At 38.9% G+C, this 24,052-nt stretch overlaps 2 protein-coding genes across 4 annotated transcripts in view; both read right to left on the reverse strand.

Moving 5' to 3' along the window:
* Positions 1 to 24,052, reverse strand: part of LOC142348677 (uncharacterized) — a 70,854-nt gene that overhangs the window by 20,025 nt on the left and 26,777 nt on the right. For 2 of the 3 annotated variants that reach the window (XM_075400117.1, XM_075400118.1), the window contains exons 3-4: positions 638 to 735; positions 34 to 122 (exon numbers count right to left, since the gene is read on the reverse strand). In XM_075400117.1, coding sequence (XP_075256232.1) covers positions 34 to 122; positions 638 to 735 — 187 coding nt within the window. The remainder of the gene's footprint in view (positions 1 to 33; positions 123 to 637; positions 736 to 24,052) is intronic. The other variant, XM_075400119.1, reaches the window with a different exon arrangement.
* LOC142348665 (cilia- and flagella- associated protein 210-like) lies at positions 20,361 to 22,772 on the reverse strand. The gene has a single exon (XM_075400099.1). It carries the CDS (start codon positions 22,586 to 22,588, stop codon positions 20,939 to 20,941), a length of 1,650 nt encoding a protein of 549 aa, XP_075256214.1. The 5' UTR covers positions 22,589 to 22,772; the 3' UTR covers positions 20,361 to 20,938.

Genomic DNA, 24,052 nt, shown 5'->3' on the forward strand with positions numbered 1-24,052 from the left:
ATTGAATTTCAAAAAAAATTTAATTTAACTTACCCTTAGACCTGGTCCCATTCTGAAGTCCTGGTATTGAAGCTTTCTAAGAGAATGAAGTCTCAGAACGTCCCATACCTCCTCCACATCTTCTAAAAGCAAAATGTGAACGAATAAAATTGCACCCTTTCTTGAAAGGAAGTTTTTTTTTCAAATTTAAATTGTATGCATTCATACTGTTCGTCTAAACTACCTGTGTTTGGCCAACTAAGGCAGACAATTTTTGATCTTTGCCCTCAAAGCCGTAAAACAATTGTTATTGTGAGCACTTTCATGGTTTTCTAATAAAACTCTAATTTGCGTTATCTTATTACCAAAATTTGTCAAATCAGGTAAAGTAGTTTTCACCGCGGAAATATATCGATTGTTGGTGAAAATTTTCGAAAAGCTAAAGAAAAAATAATAAGCTCAAGTTATTTCTTTGATTTGATATTTCGAAAATATGAAGTATTATAACTAGGTTTTTTATAACCATGAGTTTTAATCAGTGCTTACACTCCCATTAATTGGCATATGGTATGTTAACTGCAACGTCGCAATCCAAGTGCTTTTTTTAGTAAATAAAACCTCTTTATTTTTAATTACGTTCAGAACGATCGGAACTAACGTGATAAGTCATCCAGCTTCACTGCATCAGGTGGAATATTTCTCACAGGAGGGGCAGCTGGGTTGATGAAATGAGTTGCCCAAAATGGCCCAAATGTCCTAAATTCCAAAATACCTGAGTTAGTTTAGCGCATGTTTAGGGTGCCTTTTGCAACAATTTAGACACTGAGCGCAGATTTAGTCCCAGATTTCTTGTTGATTTTATGATGCAGCATTTTTTTGGGACGCATTTATGCCCGGAAAAAGCATGCGATATAAACACAAATGTGAGTTTCAATGTAGCTCGTGAATCCTTGAGAACTTGGATAGGACACTTGATCTGTAGCACTTTAGATGAACCAAATTTAACTTCATATTTTAATAAGTAGTTTATCAAAAACTGTCAAAAGATTGTGATTAAGGTAAAAAATAAATTGCTATAGGCTGCTATTAAAATTGGAGAAATGGAAGGTTACGTGCATGTTTTGAGCTTTATTCAGAACAGTTGTTCCTCTAGTTTCTCCCCGTTCTGCGTGTGGTACACCCCAAATTTTTACCTCAATTGAGTTCATTGATTATGTTCATTTTCCCTTATTTGTCATCATTTTTGTTCTTAATCGTCATTGTTCGTTTGCCCTCCCGTACCGAACTCCAAGCCCGGGTCGAGGTTTTTGGGTAATTTTTTGTAAGAAATGCGGTGATTGCGGTGAATTGTTGTAAGAAATGCGGTGAATGCTGCGAATGCGGTGAAAATAAATATTTCACCGCATTTCACCGCTTTTCTTACAAAAATTCGCCGCAAAATTCGCCGCAAAATTCGCCGCATTTCTTACAAAAATTCACCGCGAAATTCACGGCATTTCTTACAAAAATTTACCGCATTTGCTTTCCAAGGTTTGATCAATCTGATTTAAATTCAGAAGAAACATCAAAGAAGTAAGTGACAGTTGGAGCAGTGAGATAAGCAGTTGAAAGCATGGTGGAGGTCAGAGGCTCGAAACCGTGTGGGGAATATTGAGAACGCGGTGAAAATAAATAATTCACCACGATTCACCGCATTCACGGCAAAAAGACGTAAGAAATGCGCGGTGAAAATTATTTGTTTTCACCGCATTTCACCGTATTTCTTACGACAATTCACCGCCAAGCCTCGACCCGGGAGTGTTAATCAGTACTGGGCAATTGTAAATGCAAGTCTCCCATGTAATATAATTTGCTTCTTTCAAGCTTATTAGAACAGCGCAAAAGACATACTTTCAACAGTCACGGTGGCGCCGTAAGAAGGACAAAGACCTAAGGAGATGGAGAGCGTGGGTTCGATCCAAGTACGGAACTTTATTTTTGCACTGGTATTTAGACTTGTCACATCTGACAAGTCTTAAATGTGTTATGATCATAGCTCTGAATCAGTACTGATATCCAGACTTGAAATTAGACTTGCCCAGTACTGATTTTGACTTGGCGTTAAGTACGGGCTTCGTTTAGCTCTTGCTCCCTGTTTAGGCATTCGTCTTCCATTTGGTTGTTACTCGCGGCGAGGTCTCAACGCGAAAAACTGTATTGATTAAGGTAACTGCGGTGTAAAGAAGTAAAAATTGCAATTTTGGCGATGAATGCGGTGAAAGAAAAAAGTTCACAGCTAAAAATTGTAACTCTTACAAAAATTCACCGCTAAATTAAAAAAAAATCTTCATCGCAGAAACTATTGCAAAAAAGTGTGAATATAGCGGCTAATTCGTTGAGAACGGTAAAAAAACCACCGCTAAATTGCAAAACTTGCAAAAACTCAACGATAATTTTAAAAAATAACTTCAATGGAGAAAGTTTAGAAAAAACGATTTAAGAACAGCGTGAATGCTTTCAGAGCGACGAAAAAAAAATTAACTGCTAATTAATAGCAAACTTTACAAAGTTTTGACGCTAAACTGAAAAAAACTTTTTCTGTCAACTCAATTTATCTATGGAACAGAATTTTTTATTGACTTTTATTTCTTATGAAACTATGTAAGATTTAAATTGAATGCCTGAAAGCATTAATACAATTTCAAAGCTTCTACAACTAATTTCACTCAAAGGCACACATAATTTCTGCAGTGGTAGCCAAAGTAATTTTAAAAATATGGTGTTCTATGTATGATTTCTTTTAACTAATAGTAAATTGTCATTTTTAATTACTGGTGTAGTTTTTCTAGAACGAAGTTATGTTGTCATCGGTAAAAGTGGTGAGAAAAATTAACCCCCTGAAAACTGCCTTCCTTGCGTAATTTCATCGGTAAAAAATTACTTTAATTTTTTTGTGTTGCGTTTTCGTAAGGTTAGCGTTTTCTGGCGGTAAGATTTCTGTTTTCCCCGCTTCTTGTCGGTAGCGGAAAATTGTTGTTTTTTTCACCACCGGAGGAAAACCGTGAGTCTTAAATCTTTCAAAGCAAATATGTTCCACAAAGTTTATTGCATCTCGTTTAAATTCTAAAGAAATATCATAGAAGTAACTGAAAAATCCGGCAGTGAAATAAGAATTTGTTGACATGCAGGAAGTGAGAAGTTCAACCCCGTGTACGGCAGTTTTTTTGTCAGAATTTCTTTGAATGCGTTGAAAACCAAAAATTTTTCATTCTTGGCAAAACACATCTCTTTTCCTTGACTTGATTCCTGATTGCTGCGAGTCATCCAAAAAAGTAAATTGCTGAACGTGGCGCAAAAATTATTATATGCTCTCTCAAAATGCCAAAGACTACAAGGCACAGGCAGCTAGACATGATGTGCAAAAACCTATTTGAAGGGTTAAGGAATCGGATTAACCATTACCAGTAACAAAGAAGTGTTTGTCAATTACGTTCCAAATCAATGCTTGTTTATATATATATATATATATATATATATATATATATATATATATATATATAAATATCGAAAAATTTTTAGTCACTTGTTACAGTGTTACAAAATCAAAAAATCATACACTTAGTTACATGTAACACAAAAATTATAGAGTACAATGTCGAAAAGTTTAAATTACAACCGACAGTCAGGAGGAAGTTGAAAAACTCCGAAAAGAGATTTACATAAAAAATAGTTATCTTGCTGAGGCAAAATGTTTAAAGCTACCCCTGGACTCAAAAGTCATATTAAACCGAATGCAAAAACTTGTACCATCTGCTAACCAATGAGTCAACGATAGAATCCATTTCACAAAATACAATCTGCAGCGCACAAAAAGTTGCAGTTTATTTTACTTCAACCTGCAGTGACACAACTGCCAACAAACTTTTCATCTAAAAAAAGACACGCTAATTTAATTTCATCATACTTAGCGGCATCAGACTAACAATTATAGATTTAAAACAAATTTTTACGGGCTAACAAACAAGCCGGCTGCGTTTTGTTCCCAAATGCAATAGATTATTTTTTAATCTGACTCGAAAACATACAATGATATATTATTAATCAGCAAAGGAAAAAAAATTGGTGAGAAAAGGTCTAAAACTACATGAAAAAACTCTGCGTTTCTTCGACCAAAATTGATTCAAGCAAACAGGAATTCAATTACTCATAAAAACCAGATCTATTACTATTTCCGACAAGCCTCCGGAAGGTCACCAACAAGCCTAAAAACTTAGATTGTTTGTGAGTTCATAACATTACCTAGCAAATAATTATTGAAAAGTCATTTCAGTTGTGTCAACTAACTTAGAGTACTTTGATAAATTCTTCAATATGATTCGTTCCTTTTTAGGAAAAAAACGAAAATCACAAAAGCAGTAAAGAGGAAACACCGGTAAAATGGAATGCTTCAAAACAAAAGTGCAGCGCTAGAAATTCCATGTACTGCAGTATGTTCAGAAAAACATAACAATCTAGAATCTTTGGTCAAAATGACGTAGCAATTAAAAACGCAGCAACAATAAAGCGATTTTTTCTGCTTAATTGAAGATTTGCTTCAAATGAATTTGAATGTATAAATTCTGATAGTATAGATGAGACCGAAACAACAATTAATATGACCATATTTTATGTTTTTTAAAACAAAACGACACGATGAAGGCCAGAGTCTAATATTTTATGCAGTGTTTTGCGCAAACATCAAATAATTATTGCAAGATTACTCACACTCTTGGAAGATCTTGCCAAATTTTAGAAGATCTTGTTAAACTGGTAAGATTAATTCTTCTCTGAGTGTAACGGCTGCTCTCCTATCAAAGTCAAGGAAAACTTTACACCGCCCCTTCGTTTCAGCGGTTTCAAATCTGTCCGGATATTGTGTTTTTGCAGTTAACTTTTGTGAAATGTATTATCCGCTATGCTCTAGAATGCCGTTGCATTACTTGTTGCTCAATTACGTCTGATAACTAATCGCTCAGCGTTGCTGTATAACAAACTTGTTACTCTCAGAATAACAAAATAATTCAAATTGAAACAATAAATTTTGCTTGAGTTTTGGTTAATAACTCAACTTATAATTCGAAATGGCAAATTCTGCTCCTAACAAATTGTTAAAGATGACTTCAAGTAACTGTCAACCAAATTTCAAGTTTGTAGCGAACCTCCTTGTTAAGGGGTCGCTTTTAAAGCAACTCAGATACTATAAACCTGATTCATTTAAAAAAACAACTTTCTGTTTCTCAATTGGCTTCAATAACCACTAATATCAAAACTATGCTAGGCTTCGTTAAAGCCAGTAAGAGCAACTGACTATGTGCTTTGCACACAGTTTCTCTTACTTAGGAACTTTGTTCCTCAGAAAGAAAGTTTTGAGAATATCAAAGTTAATTCTCTTTTCAACAAGTCAAAGTAAAGTTAAAACTGTACAATCACTAATATGATCTACAGAAACAAGACACGATAACAAGTAATTTACCGCTCAAGAAAGTGTGCTTCAATACGCACTGTATGTCAGTTTAATGAAACAAAAATTGCAAGTTTCAACTAATTTTTGGTAGTTTTTCAAGCTCCTGTTATGCTGCTAGTCACGTGGATTTACATGTCAAAGTCAACTATTGATTGGTTGTAGATAATAATTTCGACAGAATGTGAACACTTTTCCATAACGTCAATTTTTCAGTGTAAATTTGATGTCATGGGAAATTTGTTAACCATGTAGAAGTTTTGTCGAATATTCTGTATCAATAACAGGTTGATTCGCAATCCAATCGCAAAGAATCTGATGCAATACTGTTAAGTCGTAGTATTGTTTTGGTGGTGGTTGAGGTAGTTCGATTTTGAGTTTTACTTCATGAATGACGATTGTGTACTAACAATAGTTGCTAAATATAAATGTTGAACAAAATGAACAAATCCGTTTGGCTTCGATAGAATGTAGCATTAAATTTCGCCTGTCACGCTATTCTAGCTTTAATGGTCGAAATGACCTTGAAGCTCTATTCAATTTGATTTCTGAGTTGATAAGCTCAGCCGCAATATCGCCGGCCCTGTTTTCCATCGCGAAAACATCTTTTCCAGGTAGTACTGGGGCGAGCTTCACTACTGGTCTCTTGTACACTCCGTCGTTCGTTCGAACCATCGCCGATCGAATCACACCGTCAGACCCATCGATGGTCTCCGCAACTCGACCTAGATTGTAATATCCACGCTTATCGCTGTCTTCGATCAACCAAACGAGATCGCCTTCTTTAAGGGTTTCGTTCGCCGTAGATCGCCATTTCTAACGATTATTCAGAGTTGGCAGATATTCTTTACGAAATCTGTCCCATATGAGCTTTGCATAGGCTTGAGTTTGTCGAAAGAGCTTTCGGTGATCAACAAATTCTTCTGCGCATGGTAGGTGGGGTAAACAAACGTTCCTGTTGCCAAGCAAGAAGTGATTGGGGGTCAAAGCTTCTAAGTCATTAACATCCGAACTGACTGGAGTCAAAGGTCTCGCATTCAAAGTCTGCTCAACGATGCACATCGTTGTTGAAAAAATGTCCTCGGTGACTGATCTGTTCCCCATTACCGCATACATTGAATTCTTACAACTTCTCACCAACCGCTCCCATACTCTTCCAAAGTGAGGCGCTGCGGGTGGTTTGAACTTCCATCTGATTCCTCGTTGAACTAGATGTTCTTCGATCCCTTCTTTGTTCCATGCCGCAACAGACTCCGCAAACTCTCTTTCAGCTCCAACAAATTTTGTTCCCTTGTCACTGATGATTGTACTTGGTTTGCCTCTTCGAGCAATTAATCTCATTATTGCATTGAGACAACTGTCTTTGTCTAGCTTAGGTACCACTTCTATATGCAACGCTCTCATAGTTAGACATGTAAAGAGACAACACCATCGCTTTTCATTTATTCGCCCAATCGTCACAATGAAAGGGCCAAAGTAGTCGACTCCAACATTTGTAAAGGCTGTTGAAGTATCTAACCACTCTTCGGGTAGACCTGCCATTACTGGTGCTATCGTTTGTGCTCTGCCTTTTCTGCAGGTTACGCACTTGTTCTTGATTGATCTTAACGCGTTCCGTATGCCCAGGATCCACATCATCTGCTGAACAATGTTTTTCTGATGTTCAGTGCATTCGTGTTGATTTTCCTTGTGCTCGTTTCGCAAGAATAATTCAACCGCATGATGTTTCCAATGTAGCAAAATTGGATGCTTTGCATTGAAGTGCAACTGACTTTTGCCTATTCTGCCTTTGGCTTGAATAAGTCCTTCTTCATCTAGGAAGGGGGAGAATTAAAGAATTTTGCTGCCTTTTGGAATTTCCTTTTCAGCTTTGAGAGATTTCATCTCTTCACCAAAATGTTCTCGCTGTAGTAACTTGAAGATCGTTGCTTTTGCTTTTCTCTTTCTTCAATGCTGACTACGAGTGTTGCTGGTTTGCCTTTGTTCAATGCTCGCTGTACGTATGCCACTGTATTTACTAGTCTGTTGGAATTACTGAATCGTTGCCACTGAATAACAGCTTTCTTTTCTTCAGCCTGTATCATGAAGACTGATGAGGGTATATTCTCTTCATCTGATGCAAAGATTAGATTCACTTGTTCTGGCCACTCGCTTTCTGGTCGTTTCAACCAGGCCGGCCCAGTGAGCCATTCACTTCTCTTGAGTTCTTCAATGTTGATTGCTCTGGTGCCAATGTCCGCTGGGTTGTTGATACCGCTCACATGTTTCCACTGTGAAACGTCGGTTGTATCTAGTATCTCAGCTACTCGATTGGCCACAAACACTTGTTGTTTCCGATGGGAACTGTGTATCCACTGCAATACCGTAGTTGAGTCTGACCAAAAACTGCAACTATTCATCTTCATTTCATGTTCCTTGACTATCTGTTCTTTCAACCTCACTGCAATGACTGCCGCTTGCAACTCCAATCGCCGTATTGAAAGATGCCTCTTCGGTGCCACTCTGCATTTTCCAATGACAAATGCTAAGTCAGCTGAGTATTCTTTTGGTTGTGAACGTAGACAGGCCACTGCACACATCGTGTCTTCAGATGCGTCAGCAAACACATGAAGCTTGGTTTTATCCCTCTCTCTGTTGAAGTATCTTCTATCGAGGCTTGTTTCAGCCAGTATTGGAAGTTGTTCTTTCCATCTCAGGAATTCTTCTTCTTCACTAGGCTCCTCTTCGTTGTCCCAATGTTGTCCGTTCTTAGTCCAGATATTTTTCAGAAGTCGTCTCATGTGAACACTGAACGGAGCAAACAAATCGATCGGGTCGAATACTGAAGATACCAATGACAAAACCTTCCTCTGGGTTATAGGGGTTTCCACTTCCTTGTTGGTACCTCTACACACTTGAAGGCTATCATCAGTAACGGTCCATTGTAGTCCTAGCACTTAAGATCCCTCCGTATTGCGTTCCACTTCGACTTGCTTCGTATTACTGATTGATTTCAAGTCTTCTGGGATTGCTTTGGTAACTGCATCGTTGTTGCTTATGCACTTCTTCAGTTCAAATCCATGTCGTGAGAGAAGAGGTTGTAGTTGATTGAAGACTTCAATTGCTTCTTCAGGGGTTTCTATCGATTTAATGAAATCGTCCATGTAGAAGTTGTTTTGTATAGCCTTTGCTGCAATTGGATACTCCTTTTCGTTATCAAGTCCCACTCGCTTGAGAGCATAGTTTGCGCAAGTTGGAGAACTTTTAGCTCCAAATACATGACGCTGATATTCGTATATTTGAACAGGTTCGTTAGTTCTTGGACGCCATAAGAACCTCAAGCAACTTCTATCCTGTTCGGGAACTTGCACTTGTAGAGACATAGATTCGATGTCAGCTGTCAGGGCTATTGGTCCTTCACGGAATCTGAATATTGCTCCAAACAACCCATGTAGCAGATTAGGTCCTGCTAGTAGCTTATCATTAAGGCATACTTCTTTGTACTTTGAGGCAGCATTGCAAACACGTCCTACTTTGCCAGGCTTGTTCGGGTTTAGCACTGGATGGTGTGGCAAATACCATTCTTTCCCAAAGGTGCCTTTCACTTCGGACTCGTCCAATATCTTTACGACTCTTTTGTCTACGTCAGTATCTATTGACTGTTGATACAAATTCTTCAGGTTTGGGTCCCTCTGGAATCTTCGCTCCAGTGAGTAAAGCTGACCCAAGGCTGAGCTGTAGTTGTTCGGTAGGTTTGGCTCAGGTTCACTCCACAGCATTCCCACTTCGTACCGCTCACCTGTAATCTTTGTCTTACTCTCTAGCATCTTCTGTGCCTGCAGTTCCTTCTTTGACTGACTGACGACGTTGATTTTGGAAGCATAGGTTTCTATGTCCCACCAGGTTTGGATATTCTCAGCCACTTTCACATCTTCAGTGAAGGCGAAATGACAAACAATCTGTCTTCTTTTGACCGTCAGGGGTCCACTGACTACCCATCCTAGCTCTGTTAGAACGGCGAAAGGTTCATTTCGTGTTCCTATCTTCTAGTCCAATGGGCGTTGTAGCTCATAAGCATCTTGACCAAGTATGATGCCAACTTCCATCAAGTTGAAGCTTTTGTTTGGTAAAACACTCAAGTGGTTGAAGCTTTGCTTCAGCTTGTTGTAGTTGTAGTTTGTGTTTCCCAAGGAGATTGACGGGTGTGATATCTCTGACTGTAGAGATACAATTTTGTGTCACTAATCCACTTAGATTTAGGTGAATGGATTCGAGGCGCGAATCCAACTTTTACTGATTTAGTGGATTACCAATTTTAGAAATAGTAGCAATCGTGTTGCGAATGCAGACCAAATTACTGAGAGTGGATTTCCTTCTCAAATCCAATGGAACTTTGACTACTGCAAAACAGACTAGATTGAATGCAACTTAATTCAGTAAAAATAATCAAAAGTGGGCGATGTGAACAATCTGAAATATTGACTTCTTAGTCGGCGGTAAATTACTTGTATTATGAAATGATGATTTTTAGTCTGACAAGGACAAGAATAAATTATTTAGTACAACCTAATGAATATGAACTAAAATAAGGCACAACCGTACCACATATCCTGGGCTGAGCAAAATTTTAAACTGCACAGTGAAAAATTTATGATAATATTAACATATGTACTGGTTAGAATAATTAATAAAGAATAATAAAGATTATGAGCAACAACAGACAAGTGGATGATGAATATTGGAAAAGTGGCTCGAATGTTGAAATAAATTAGAACAATGTAAACGGTTAATCATTTCCCGTAAAATGTATGCACGCAAATTAAATTAAAGCACATTCGCGATGCGAATCCAGCAAAAGTATAACATTGAAGATATGGCTACATTAGCAACATCAAATTTAACAAAGAATACCCAACACGAACACAAATTTAAGGTAAACACTAAACATAAAAATGAGTGGAAAAGTAATACCATTCCACATTTAACTCAACAATTACAAGATTGAAATTTTGACAATTGAATAAATAATGATGAAAATTTAATTAGTTTTGATTTGAATTTGGTTTTCGGCGTCAAAGACGCTCATACTTATCTCCCGTGCATAATCGTCATAATCATACTCCGGGGGGGGGTGCAGGGGGGCTCACCACTCGCAATTCTTAGTCCGTATCAGGAACGGGAGGCTGTGCTGCTTCTTCTTGTATAATAGTTTCTATCACAGGATTTGCGGGTCTTTGTTTTTTAGATACGAGAGCAGCTGAATCGTCGCTCAAGGAACACACCGAACTTTCGAATCCGTAATAGTCAGGCGCGCGGCGATTACGTTTAGTATGTGAAGTTGATGGAGAGGCAACTGATGATGTTGCAGAGGAGGCAGCAACTGATGATGCATTAGAGGTGTTCAGTGTGGTAGAAGTAGTTCGGGAACGTTTGCCTCCTGCTTGTGGTTTTCGGGGTTTTCTAGACGCCATCGCTTTAGAGATGTTGCTGTTTGCAGACGAGACTCCCGATGGTGCATCAGATTGATTGGGGCGATGACGGACTTTAATTTCTCCGCCAAATTTTTTCTTCAACTCTTTGGTGTGGTGTGCGATCTTTTCCTCGGTCGTTTTTTCATACGGCAAAGGTCGACGTTTTGCATACTCCCATAAATCAGTATTGCGTTCGGCACGAGTGCCGAACTTAGCAATATCGCTATTGCGTACACTGACTTCCGGTACTCCTGGCTCCTTAATGACTGTAGTTGTGTTGGATGTACGGACCACTGTACTGCCGGGGGCCAGAGTTTCCCAGAGTCCGCGAAGATCTCGTTTCGAGCGCTTCGTTACATTCCGGGCCAACTTTAGGTCAAGTGACTGCTCTGTCCGCGGAATTGAATTGTTCAATTTTGAGTGCAGAATGAAGCGGGAGACAGACTTGTTGTGATCGCCATTGTAGCAACGACCCGCGTCTACCTGAGCCCTCTGCATGGCCTCGTCAATCAAAATGTCACTGCGATCACCCGTCACCCATCCATTTTTGTCCAAGTATTCTTCAACCGGGACAGTATCAGCGTCTAAATAGTGGCGAAGAATGTTCTCATATGATAGATTAGAGGATTTAGGTGTTGTACTTTTATTACTTAGTGGTGTATTTGGTTTTCTTCCAAAATGTGCTTGAAAAGGTGTTACGTTTGTTGTCTTTTGTTTACAGATACGTAATTGATATACAATTGACTTAATTGCTCCTTTAATTGTAAATGTATTATTTCTAGTGTCTAATTTCCTACAGCCTAAGCGTCTTTTAATAGTTTGTATCAAACGCTCCACTAATCCTATAGCTCTATGATCGTTTGCTGGGGCAGTGATAATGTTAATATTATGTTGTTTACAAAAATTTTTAACTTTATAACCTATTAGGCAACGTGCTTGATCTAATCTGATGTTTCGAGGGACACCGTGAATTTGAATATAATCATCTAGAAATTTAATAACATTGGGTCCATTAGCTTTATCAACTACTTCTACAGAAGGATATTTAGAAAAGCGATCAATACATGCAAGAAAATAGATATCTTGATATTTTTCATTGGTGATGGGACCTCCAAAGTCAATTTGTATTTCTTCATTTGGTTCTGTACATGGCAATAAAGGTTTCCATTTAGACGCCGGAATAACAGGTTTAAGATTCTTACCAATATCAGTGCAAGGCTTGCACGTGGCCGCTTTATTCAAAATTTCTCGGTGCATATACGGCCAGAACGCGTATTGCCCGAGCGTTATCATGCCCCAACTTCCTGGCTGCGTTAAGTGGAGGCTTTCCAAGACCGCGTCTTGAATTGAGTGTGGAATCGCAACGCGTTCGTCCACACAGACACATCCCGAGCGAACATGCAAATCCCTCCAGTATGAGAAGAGGTAAGGATTCACTTCCTTACACCTTTGGGGGTCGTTTTGGAGAACGCAGTCGCGTACTTCTTTTAGAACAGCGTCCTTACTGGTGAGAACTGCTAAGAATCCCTTTGTGAAGAGTTGCGTCAAGTTGTTCTCAAAGACCTCTTCTTTTGACAATTCTAAGTTGGGGGAAGTTTGTCCGTCATTTGATGAGCGGGTGGTATTGGAATTGGGGGTAGATTGGAATGTGACCCGGCTGTGTGTAGGGGGAGTTTGCGGATTAGATGCAGAGCTGCTCATTTTGTGATTACTGATTGAAAGGATATGTGATGTGTATGAGGGGCAATTGAATTGAGACTGGATTTGAACTGGCTTTGTATTACTGGTAGAGAGAGATTGGAATTGTGCAGCGTTTGCAGAATTTTCAAGAAGCAACTGAGTTGTATTTCGATTAATGGCAGAAAGCAATTGAGAATTGTTTGTTAAGCGAGGATGCGAGGCACGTGTGGAATTTGTGCGAGGAACGCTGTTAAAGTGCCGTGATTGACAGGTTTGTGGTGTGGTATTTACATAAATTACTGCAATCGCGTCACGAATGCGGGTAATTGTTGCTACCGCAAATTCCTCGTCATATTTGTTTGTAACTTTTGCTTTTGGATTTGGTTGGCGAGAAATATAATCTACAAGCCCCATTTTTGCACCGGGTATATGTTCAATGTTAAAATCAAAAGGTAAAAGACGATCGATCCAGCGTGTTAATCTACTATTATAAGATTTATTTGATCTATGTTCTTTCATAATGGATAGTAATGCTCGGTGATCTGTGATAATTGTGAAAGATTTGCCAAATAAATAATGTTTAAAATATTCTACAGACCACACCACACCTAATAATTCGAGTTCATTAATACTATAACGTTCCTCATTAGATTTGAGGAAACGAGACCCAAATGCAACTGTGTGCCATCCCGAAGGCGAACGTTGTTCTAGTGCTGGTCCTAAACCCGCTCTTGAAGCGTCGCATTTGATCCGCGTTTCCAAGTGAGGATTATAGTGTGTATTTTCTGTGGTGTTTGCAACTTTATCTTTAATTGCTTGGAAGTGTGTATCATGTTCAGTGTTCCAAATGAATTTTGTGTTCTTTTTAATAAAGGACGAAGGGGATGACACAATTGAGACAAATTAGGAATAAACTTTCCGAGGTAATGAACAGAACCTAAGAAGGATCTAAGTTGTTTTAAATTTTTAGGTGCTGGTAGTGAGGCGATTGCCGCTGTTTTTGACTCAAGTGGAGCTATTCCTGATTGACTAAACTTATGACCCAACCATTCAATTTCGGTCTTTGCAAAATGACATTTAGGTAAGTTAATTCGTAAGTTATCCTCATCTAATTTCTTTAAACATTTATAGACGAGTTTTAAATGGTCATCTTTAGAGCCACGACTAACTACTATAATATCATCCAAAAAACAGTAAGTATTTTGAAGTCCGACTAAAGTGTAATCCATTACTTTTTGAAAAGCTGCTGGCATATCAGTTAAACCGTAAAAGCCCGTAATAAAACGGTATGTTCCAGTTTTCTCACCGGTAATGATATTAAAATTACAATGTTGAGCCGTTTCCGGATCTAATTTAAGTTGAGTGTATGCGTACTTCAAATCCAGTGTTGAATAATATGCTGTTTCTTGTGATGCGGATGTATTTAAATTCTGTTGAATTGTGTCAATCAAATTATCAATATTTGGCATTTGGTATTTGTTTTTATGAATAGATTTATTTAAGATTTTGGAATCTAAAGCTAATTTAACTGTTTTATCTCTTTTAACTGTAATGACTATGGGAGAAATAAAATTTTTATCGGAACAACTGTTTAATTTTATGACGTGTTTTTCATCAAGTAGTTTTTTAAGTTCTATATTTACGAGTGGTTGTAAATTAATTGGAACTCGTCGCCCTTTTTGATGTGTAGGTGTAAATTCATTATGGAATGTCGACTTTACTGAATGTTTTAAAGATTTACCGACACGGGTGATGAGATCTGGAAAATCAAAAGAGATCTGCCTCTTGATTGGACATTGATTTTCATCAATATTAGCAACTTGTTTCAATTGTATAACAGAAAGGCCTAGCTTTGGAAATAGATCTCGTCCAATGATGGGTCGGTGACCATCTTCCACGACAGTTACATCAACGCTCGTAGCTATCCAGTCACTACACTTTATTGATGTGTTGATTACACCTACAATCTTGATTATATCATTTGAAAAGGTTTTCAAATCATGTATTTCGGGTGACTTCACCCAATAGCTTTCGTTGAAATCGGACACCACTGTGTCCGCCAGAATTTTGTTGACAATAGTGCATACGCTGCCCGAATCCACCAATGCTTTTGTGTATGTATTTCCAACACAAATGTCTAAATTTACAGGTTCTACTTCACGTGTGTCGTTTTTGATGGAAATCGCAGCTACACAGTTATCGTTATAGTCATCGTAATCAGAATCATAATTGGCATCGTAAATACTTTTCTGCTGTAGAAGTTTGCTGATATTGTTAACTTGTTCTGCCGCCTTTGTTGAAGTACCTACTGTAGCCGCCTCAGAAACCGAGTAATCTACATAGTTTACTCTAGGTTTCAGTTTACTAGGTTGTTTTGGTTTGCGACAAACTTTTGCAAAGTGATTAGCGATTCCACAATTTTTACAAGATTTTCCACGAGCAGGGCAATTTTGTCTATGAGAGGGAGTCCAGCCATAGCCACAATTTGGGCAAATCTTAGGTTTGACAAATTGATTTGTCGGTGCTCGGGTTCTATTCCACGATCCTTGGACACTATTTATTGATTGACCTGAAATTTCATTTGTAGTGTTGGGAATGGAAGTTCCAGAAATTTTCAATTGGTTTTGTATTCCCATTTCAATGTTCATTGCCACCTCGAGAGCTTTTTTAGCCGTCCGTGTCTCTTTGAGTAGTTCCCGTTGAATTTCACCATCTTGCATATTAGCAATAAAGACATCTCGGATGATCGATTCTTCGTGACTTCCCAAATCGCAGTTTAGGGACAACTCTCGATGGCACCCGTAGAACTTTTCCACAGGTTCTCCTTTCATTTGTTTCCGAGTGAGAAACGTGTATCGATCAAATGTGATATTTCTTTGCTTCGTGAATACAACATCAAGGCAATCCCAAAGGGTTTTTGTTGTCACTCTATCTATCTGGATATTCGGTTCTTGTGAACCGAATATTCGTCTCCCTTCTATTCCCAAGCTGAGGTATATTAGAGAGACTGCTTTACTATCGCAGTACTTCCAAGGTTTTTTTCCACATAGTATGCCAACAAGTTATATTTTTTGACATCTATTGAGCCACGAATTTTTGAGTTGCTCGTTTCTAGTACGTCGGTCTCGTTTACTTTGAGCCGTGCTATTTTCGAAATCAGCTTCGTAAATGGGTTCTGGAGGTAGAGTGATTTTTTCCGGAGGATTGTCAAGGAGAGTGTCAATTGATATTCCTTCTTTAGCCATGATAGCCAGTTTTAACATAATCTGCCATCTATCCCATCGCAATGGAGGTTCAAGTGTTGGTTTGTCCCAAAAGGGTTCAATTCCCAAGAGTGCACGTTCTTTAGTTGCTGACTGCGCCATGTGATATCTCTGACTGTAGAGATACAATTTTGTGTCACTAATCCACTTAGATTTAGGTGAATGGATTCGAGGCGCGAATCCAACTTTTACTGAATTAGTGGATTACCACTTTTAGAATTAGTAGCAATCGTGTTGCGAATGCAGACCAAATTACTGAGAGTGGATTTCCTTCTCAAATCCAATAGAACTTTGACTACTGCAAAACAGACTAGATTGAATGCAACTTAATTCAGTAACAAGATTCAAGAGAATGAATAACAATCAAAAGTGGGCGATGTGAACAATCTGATATATTGACTTTTTATTCGGCGGTAAATTACTTGTATTATGAAATGATGACTTTTAGTCTGACAAGGACAAGAATAAATTATTTAGTACAACTTAATGAATATGAACTAAAATAAGGTACAACCGTACCACAACGGGTATGCAAACGCTTCGATGAAAGCACCTTTGAATGTAGTCCCTTTATTTTGAGAGGAACCTTTTCTGTCTTCAGATCCTTCGTTCCGTGTATGCCAGCTATATTGAGCGTCGCATCGGTGCCTTGGGCTCGTAACTTCCTTTGCACACTTTGATTGATGAGTGAAACCGTTGATCCACTATCATTGAGAAAAGCATATGTGTTCAGCCTGTTGCCACCGCTCTGTATTGAGACAGGAACTATCTGAAGAAAGCTAGTAACTTCGTTACGCTGGTTGATTGTTGCTGCGCTTACGTTGACTGCGTGATTACCCTCGTCCATTTGGTTTTCTGAGTGTAGCAATCGGGTGTGCTTCTTTATGCATCCATTGATGCCGCACGCATTGACTTTTACAATGTTTGATTGCATGTCTTTTGCCCAGACATCCGTAACATAAGCGTTGCTTTCTCACTGCTGCGTACCGATCATTCACACTCATGTTCTTGAATAGTGGACAATTCCTCATTTTATTAGGGCCATCAGCTAGTGGACAGTGATCACTTTGCGTTCGCTTCGTTTCTTTCACGCTCGAACTTGCACTGAAGTTCGATGTTTTCGAGAACCGTTTGTCTCTATTTGTGCTTCTTCGGTCTTCTTCTCTTCGCTCTCCCTTGAAAGCTGAAAACCCTTCGTGCACGAATGCTATCCTTGATAGCCATTTTTCAAACAAAATCAGATCAGGCCAATCTTCATCTTTATCATCAACATAGAACCACCACTTCTCTTTGAGAACTTGAGGTAGTTTATCTACTGCCATATACAGTGTCGGGCTTGATTACAGATCACCAATCTGCTTGTGCCCTTTGAGTTCATTAACTAGGTTTGAAACACTAACTAAAAAACCGGTCAGATCTGTTGAGTTGTGTGGTTTCACCTGACTTGCTTTGCGGAGACTCTCCAGTTGTGCATCAATGATCACATGAGGCCTTCCAAATTTCCTCTCCAGAATACTCCATGCAGCACCATAGAATTGTCCAGCATAGCCCATTCCAGAGATTGCTGACCTTGCCTTGCCTGTCAGTAGAGTCTTCAGATGGCTCATCTTCTCTGAGTCTGGTATTGGTCGTTGAGCCACTGTAGCAATGAACATACTAGACCACTCCGGCCATTCGAGAAGGTTTCCGTCGAAGTTGTTCAACTTCAGCTTTGGTAGGTTACTGCTACCTGCGTATCCACTGTTGTGTCGTAGACCAGCTCTGGGGAAAACGTCTTGGTCTTCAACACTTGAGGATCGGTCTCGTGAACTGCAATATCGTGAGAAGTGACTATGCCTGTTCACTTCAGGGGTTACTTCGAAGCGAGCTGTTGATCGTTCTGGCGTTAGAAGGTTGTCGATCCTGCTGGCCCAGTCTGAGATATTTCTCTTCTTTGGGGTCCAGTTGAAATGTGATTTATCTCGAGCACCAGTTGATTGGGAACGACCATCATCGTTCTCTAATGCTGCTCTCTTCACTTTGCGCTCTAGCTCACGCTCTTCCTCCAGTAGTTGGTGCTTGGTTTCCAGTTCCTTCATTTGCATTTCCAGCTCTAGCCTCCTTCGCTCGAGCGGTGCCTGTTCCAATCGCATCTTGGTTTCGAATTCGATATCGAATTTCTTCATCCTTTCCTCTCGCCTTGGATTTGCTGATGATGTTTCCGAAACATTCTCCGTCTCTTGTCCACTTGCTGTTGCTCCAATTTGAACTGTTTGAGCAACTGGGTTGTCCGTTGGATAGTTGTTGTTGCTCTCGCTGTCGTTCACTTCTTGGGTGTTGTTGCTTTGCTCTGCCTTCATTGCTGGTTGCGTGCCTTTGCTCATATATGAAAGCCAATGATAGTCCAAACTTGCTTTGCACTTCCTTGCTTCTTTCAGATGCTCTTCAACGAAATTCGCTTGGTAGGGCACAAGCTTTTTTCGACGCTGCAGTTGCTCGGGTATTTTTTCCTCTAGGAGGTGAACAGTCTGTTGATAGAGGACCTTTAGTTTATTGGGTCGATCTGAATCTTCAATTATTTTGTAGCCAATCCTGTTTTAGTGTTAACTTCTGCCATTAAATCTTGGAATTTCTTGTCGTACCTTTGGGCTGTTGATTGAATCTCCTCTCTCTGAGTTGTGCTTGGATTGCCTGGTTGCTGTTTGCTTTTGCTTTGCTTATTCCTTTTAAGCGAGGTTAGCTCTTCAACACTTTTTGTGAATTGCACTCGCACCTTTCGCTCTCCGTCACTGGCGTTGCGCTGTTGAGTTGTTTTATTCTCTTTGGGGGTGCCTTCGGCACTCTCTTCATCAGATTGGACAGCAGTTTGCCTTCCACTGTCCGGGTCGGCGGACCAAATGTAACGGCTGCTGTCCTATCAAAGTCAGGGAAAACTTTACACCACCCAGTTCGTTTCAGCGGTTTCAAATCTGTCCGGATATTGTGTTTTTGCAGTTAACTTTTGTGAGCTGTATTATCCGCTATGCTCTAGAAAGCCGTTGCATTACTTGTTGCTTAATTACTTTTGATAACTAATCGCTCAGCTTTGCTGTATAACAAACTTGTTACTCTCAGAATAACAAAATACTTCAAATTGAAACAATAAACTTTGCTTGAGTTTTAGTTAATAACTCAATTTATAATTTGAAATTGCAAATTCTGCTTCTAACAAATTGCTAAAGCTGACTTCAAGTAACTGTCAACCAAATTTCAAGTTTGTAGCGAACCTCCTTGTTAAGGGGTCGCTTTTAAAGCAACTCAGATACTATAAACCTGATTCATTTAAAAAAACAACTTTCTGTTTCTCAATTGGCTTCAATAACCACCAATATCAAAACTATGCTAGGCTTCGTTAAAGCCAGTAAGAGCAACTGACTATGTGCTTTGGACACAGTTTCACTTACTTAGGAACTTTGTTCCTCAGAAAGAAAGTTTTGAGAATATCAAAGTTAATTCTCTTTTCAACAAGTCAAAGTAAAGTTAAAACTGTACAATCACTAATATGATCTACAGAAACAAGACACGATAACAAGTAATTTACCGCTCAAGAAAGTGTGCTTCAATACGCACTGTATGTCAGTTTAATAAAACCAAAATTGCAAATTTCAACTGGTTTTGGTAGTTTTTCAAGCTCCTGTTATGCTGCTAGTCACATTGATTTACATGTCAAATTCAACTATTGATTGGTTGTAGATAAAAATTTCGACAGAATGTGAACACTTTTCCATAACGTCACTTTTTCAGTGTAAATTTGATGTCATGGGAAATTTGTTAACCATGTAGAAGTTTTGTCGAATATTCTGTATCAATAACAGGTTGATTCGCAATCCAATCGCAAAGAATCTGATGCAATACTGTTAAGTCGTAGTATTGTTTTGGTGGTGGTTGAGGTAGTTCGAGTTTGAGTTTTACTTCATGAATGACGATTGTGTACTAACAATAGTTGCTAAATATAAATGTTGAACAAAGTGAACAAATCCGTTTGGCTTCGATAGAATGTAGCATTAAATTTCGCCTGTCACGCTATTCTAGCTTTAATGCTCGAAATGACCTTGAAGCGCTATTCAATTTGATTTCTGAGTTGTTAAGCTCAGCCGCAATAGTGAGCATAAACAAAACTGTAAAACACTACACGGCGTGGATATCAAAAGCGCGATCAAGCTCATCATGTTCACGCCCATATGACCCAAGGAGACAAGTTAGAAAGCAAACTCTGGCTGTCTTTATTTTTTTTCGGACTAACGAGTTTATTGAGGGAAAAAAACAAACGAAGAAATTGAGAACTTAAAAATAGTATCCGATACAGCTCTACAAAACTTATGAATCTTGCTTGACAATTGTTGCGGTTGTTCGACTGGGGTGATTTAAACGACTAAGAGAGACGTACGAGGTTATTTCCTAGGAAACAATTAATCTTTTTTGTCCTTGCTGTTCACAACACCGTTTGTCTTAACAATCAGTTTTGTTCATTATCTCATGTTGAAAACTTGGTTAACAAAATATTACTATAATTATACTCGGTAATGAAAAAGTTAAAGAAACTCAAGTTGAAGAACATTATCTAAATCGTTTACATTTTATTGGATTCTGAAAAATTTTTGCATTTTTTGAATTCTTTCCTGTTCAAATTTCAACAATGCCCCCGCAGAAAATGATTTTTCTTTCCAATACTCAGATGATTATCTAACATCACCTAACATCATTATTGTCTTCCACCACAAAATTTTAAGCAAGTAGAGGTCTCCCGCGCTTAGTAGGTATATAACGTATACCACCCTCCATTGACGTATTTTACCATGGTGGGGCGTATACTTTCATGTTAATGAGAAGGGAGAGTTATAGTGGGAAGATCCTAATAGAAATCTACGTTGCTTTTTTAAAAATGAGTTTAATCTGAAAAGCTAAAAACAAGTCAGAGTATGATTCCGCGCGTCTTAACTGAGCAATTAAAAATTCAAAGTTTGTTCATTCTAAAAGATTATTACAGGAAAGAATTGTTTCTGAAACAAGCCCTGGAAACAAATCAAATCTTGCAAATTTTCTACCACGTCAGTTAAACCCCAGTTTATTTAACTTTTCCACACAAATCCAAGTCGTTTAGCGGTGTTATTACATTGTCCTTTCTTCGTATCAACAGCCCCGGGGGCTTGATAGTTCGGCATCTCTTTCCCGTGCAGATCCGAGGTCTGATAACTCGGCCTCAGGTTCCCCTCGCTATCAAACAAAGGTCCGTGCCCGCCACCAAAACCCGAGTTGGCAACCTTAACCAACGGGTAGATATTCTTAGCGCCTCGATCTTTTTCCTCGTCAATAACTTCCTGGGCGTATTTTTGGAACTGTTCCGCTTCGAGTCTTAATAACTCGACGTTTCGGTAATCGTTGTCAAGTTCTGCCGCGCGGAGTTTTGATTCTTTTTCTTTGCGTTCGTTCGATTGGGCTAGATGGATTTGTTTCAGCGCCTTTTCGTGTTCGAATCTTTCTTTAGCTTTTTTGTCTTCGTGTTCTTTGAATATCTCATCCGCCATCAGTCTTGCATGTCGCATTTCGATGGCATCTAGACGTTCCTTTTTCTCGCGTTCTTCTTTAAGTTTTTGAGTTTCGACTCTGTGATTGTTAATCGATTCAAACATTTCCTGCTGCTGACGAACTTTTTCAGCTTCATCTTTTGCGTCCTTTTCCTCTTTTTCCTTCAAAGCAGCGAAAAGACGGTCGTCTTCCTGGTTTTTGGCTTGGCGCAAAATGTTTCCCAGTTTTTCCGTTTGTTCGTCGCGAATTCGCAACCGCTCGTTTAGCAGTTGTCGCTCCTTTTGCGCACGAAGTTTGGCCATTTCACGTTTTGCGAGGGCAAAACGTCTGATTTTATCATCAGCCTCATCTTGATTTTGTTTCTCAATCGCGCTCAGTAGCAATTTGTTAGCTAACGTTTCTTCGTGTGCTCTTAGGAGCTGTTTTTTCTCCTCGCTTTTAACTTGCTCAATTCGCATCAACTCGTCGTTATATTGACGTAACGCATCCTGGATTTCAATTCCCTCCATTTTATCCCGCAGTTTTTCCTTTTCCTTTTCCATTCCCCGCTCTTTAACTTGATGAACAACATAACTTCGGTTTGCAACCGCGTTATCATGCCGCTGAAGAGCTTCTTTCTTTTCACGCTGAATCGCGGCTTCGTTTTCAGCCTCGGCTTTTGCAACGTACTTCGCGTCCGAGTTTGCCTGAGCCGAAAGTATTCGTTTTTTAAGCTTCAATTGCTCGTCCCGTTCGCGTAAAACTTCGGTCAAAGTCAACGCACTGTGAAGGTTTTTAACTCTATCCGTTTTCCAGTACTGAAGTTTCTTAGCTTCGTCTAGAATTTTCTTCCGTTCTTCGGCTTGATATTTCGCCTCTTCAATGTCAATTGCCTTTCGTTCTTCTTCATCTTTTTCGTCTCGGATTTTCTTGGCTTCCAGTTTTTTCGCCCGCTGCCCCGCAATCGTATTTGTCCAGGTACTAACCAGTTTCTTGCTTTCGTCTCTAAGCTTATCCCTCTGTTCTTTTCGGGCTTTCGCGATCTTTTCGGCCATGGGCTCGTCGGCTAATGTGTCTTTGATTCGTTCCCATTCGTGACGGGGTAAAACTGTGACCTCGTTTAGGTTAACTTTGGGCATTTGTTGACCTTGTAGTTCGGGAATCATGTTCGGGCCCACTTTTTTCTGCTGTTTATAAATAGCGGCCGTCGCCATAACCAAAAGTTATAACTAAATTTTTAACAAGAGTTGGATAGCTGTAAGGATTTATGTATTTATGATCATATATTTACCAAAAGCATTTAAAATTCTACTATTGAGTTATGTGTACAAAAAATTAAAGCAAAATGGCTTCAAATACTGAACGGAATTATATGAATTGTTTTTATATAAGCGCACGTTTTTTGAAATGAACACGTGCGAAAATTTGAACAAGCTTTTGTTCATGTATATATTTGAAAGAGTGTGTTAGATTCGTGCAGGTGCATTTATTATAAATACAAGGGGGTATTATTGTTATATGTTTTCAGATTGACGAGGGTATGCTTGTAATTCTGATAAGAAAATTCAAAATGTGTTTTTCTCTTTTGATTACAGGTTCAAGTTTGAGGTTTTTCCGTTATAGTAGCCAATAATAATGGTCATATGGCATGTAATGACCAGAAGGATATTTTCCGTTTGTCCCCCCTCCCCCAGTACGTTATGCGTCCCCCAGTTACGGAACACGTGCCATTAAGTAGTAAATCATCATGTAAAAATATGGCAGGTGAGTCTGTGGGGTGCAAATAATATGCGCCCACTTAGCTGGGTGGACGGCACAAATGGAAAAAATCCGACCGTAAATATAACATGTAGATTACTTTTCCCCATTTTCTGTAAATATTCCAGAATGGGTGCTATATTTTCTAGGGGGAGGGGGTAAAATGGGAATGAGGGGGCTATAACGACCGAATTTCGAATTGTGTCCTGCTTGTCATTATTTCACTATGATTTTGTCAACCTCCGGACTGAACGTCAAGTCTTAATCAGTCCTGATTTAGCAAAATCACTCCTCTTGGATCCGCGCTGCATCAGAGCTCTGATTATGTCACTTTTTAGACTTGGTACGTCTTGAATCAAGTTTTAAAATTTGGCAAGTCTTGGTCAAGACTTGACATGTTTTGAGCAAGTCTGGGCCAAGACTTGATGAGTTTTGAGTAATCTTGTGCACAATTTCTGATGTTCAATTTCTTTCATTACGGTACGGAAGAAAACAGCCGCCACATATGATGACAGTATGCTTACAAACCCTCCAAAATGAAATAGGAAGCACAAGAAAATGTGAGCACTCCAAAAATTTTTATTGATAGAGATTGACAAACTTTTTGACAGCACCTAAATATACCAGTCATTCTGACCCCTTTCTTTCCATTGAAATGTCCATTTCTGCCCCCGATATCCGTGTTAATATATTACACTTTTATATACTACTTGTAAATTCACAATTCAGAAACAGCTTGGTCAGATTTTATAAATTTTTTGTTGAAAAATCTGACGAATCTTAGCTAGTTTAGAAACGCATAAATTCTAAATCTGTTTCTCAAAATTTCGTTTAATAACTGTACAAATTCTCAAGACTGGTCACGTCTTAGTCAAAAACTTCAGGTCCTTTCTATTGAAAACCATAACTGATATTTTCCG

This window comes from Convolutriloba macropyga, chromosome 10, assembly GCF_964194025.1.
Source record: "Convolutriloba macropyga chromosome 10, txConMacr16.3, whole genome shotgun sequence".
Lineage (NCBI taxonomy): Eukaryota > Metazoa > Xenacoelomorpha > Acoela > Convolutidae > Convolutriloba > Convolutriloba macropyga.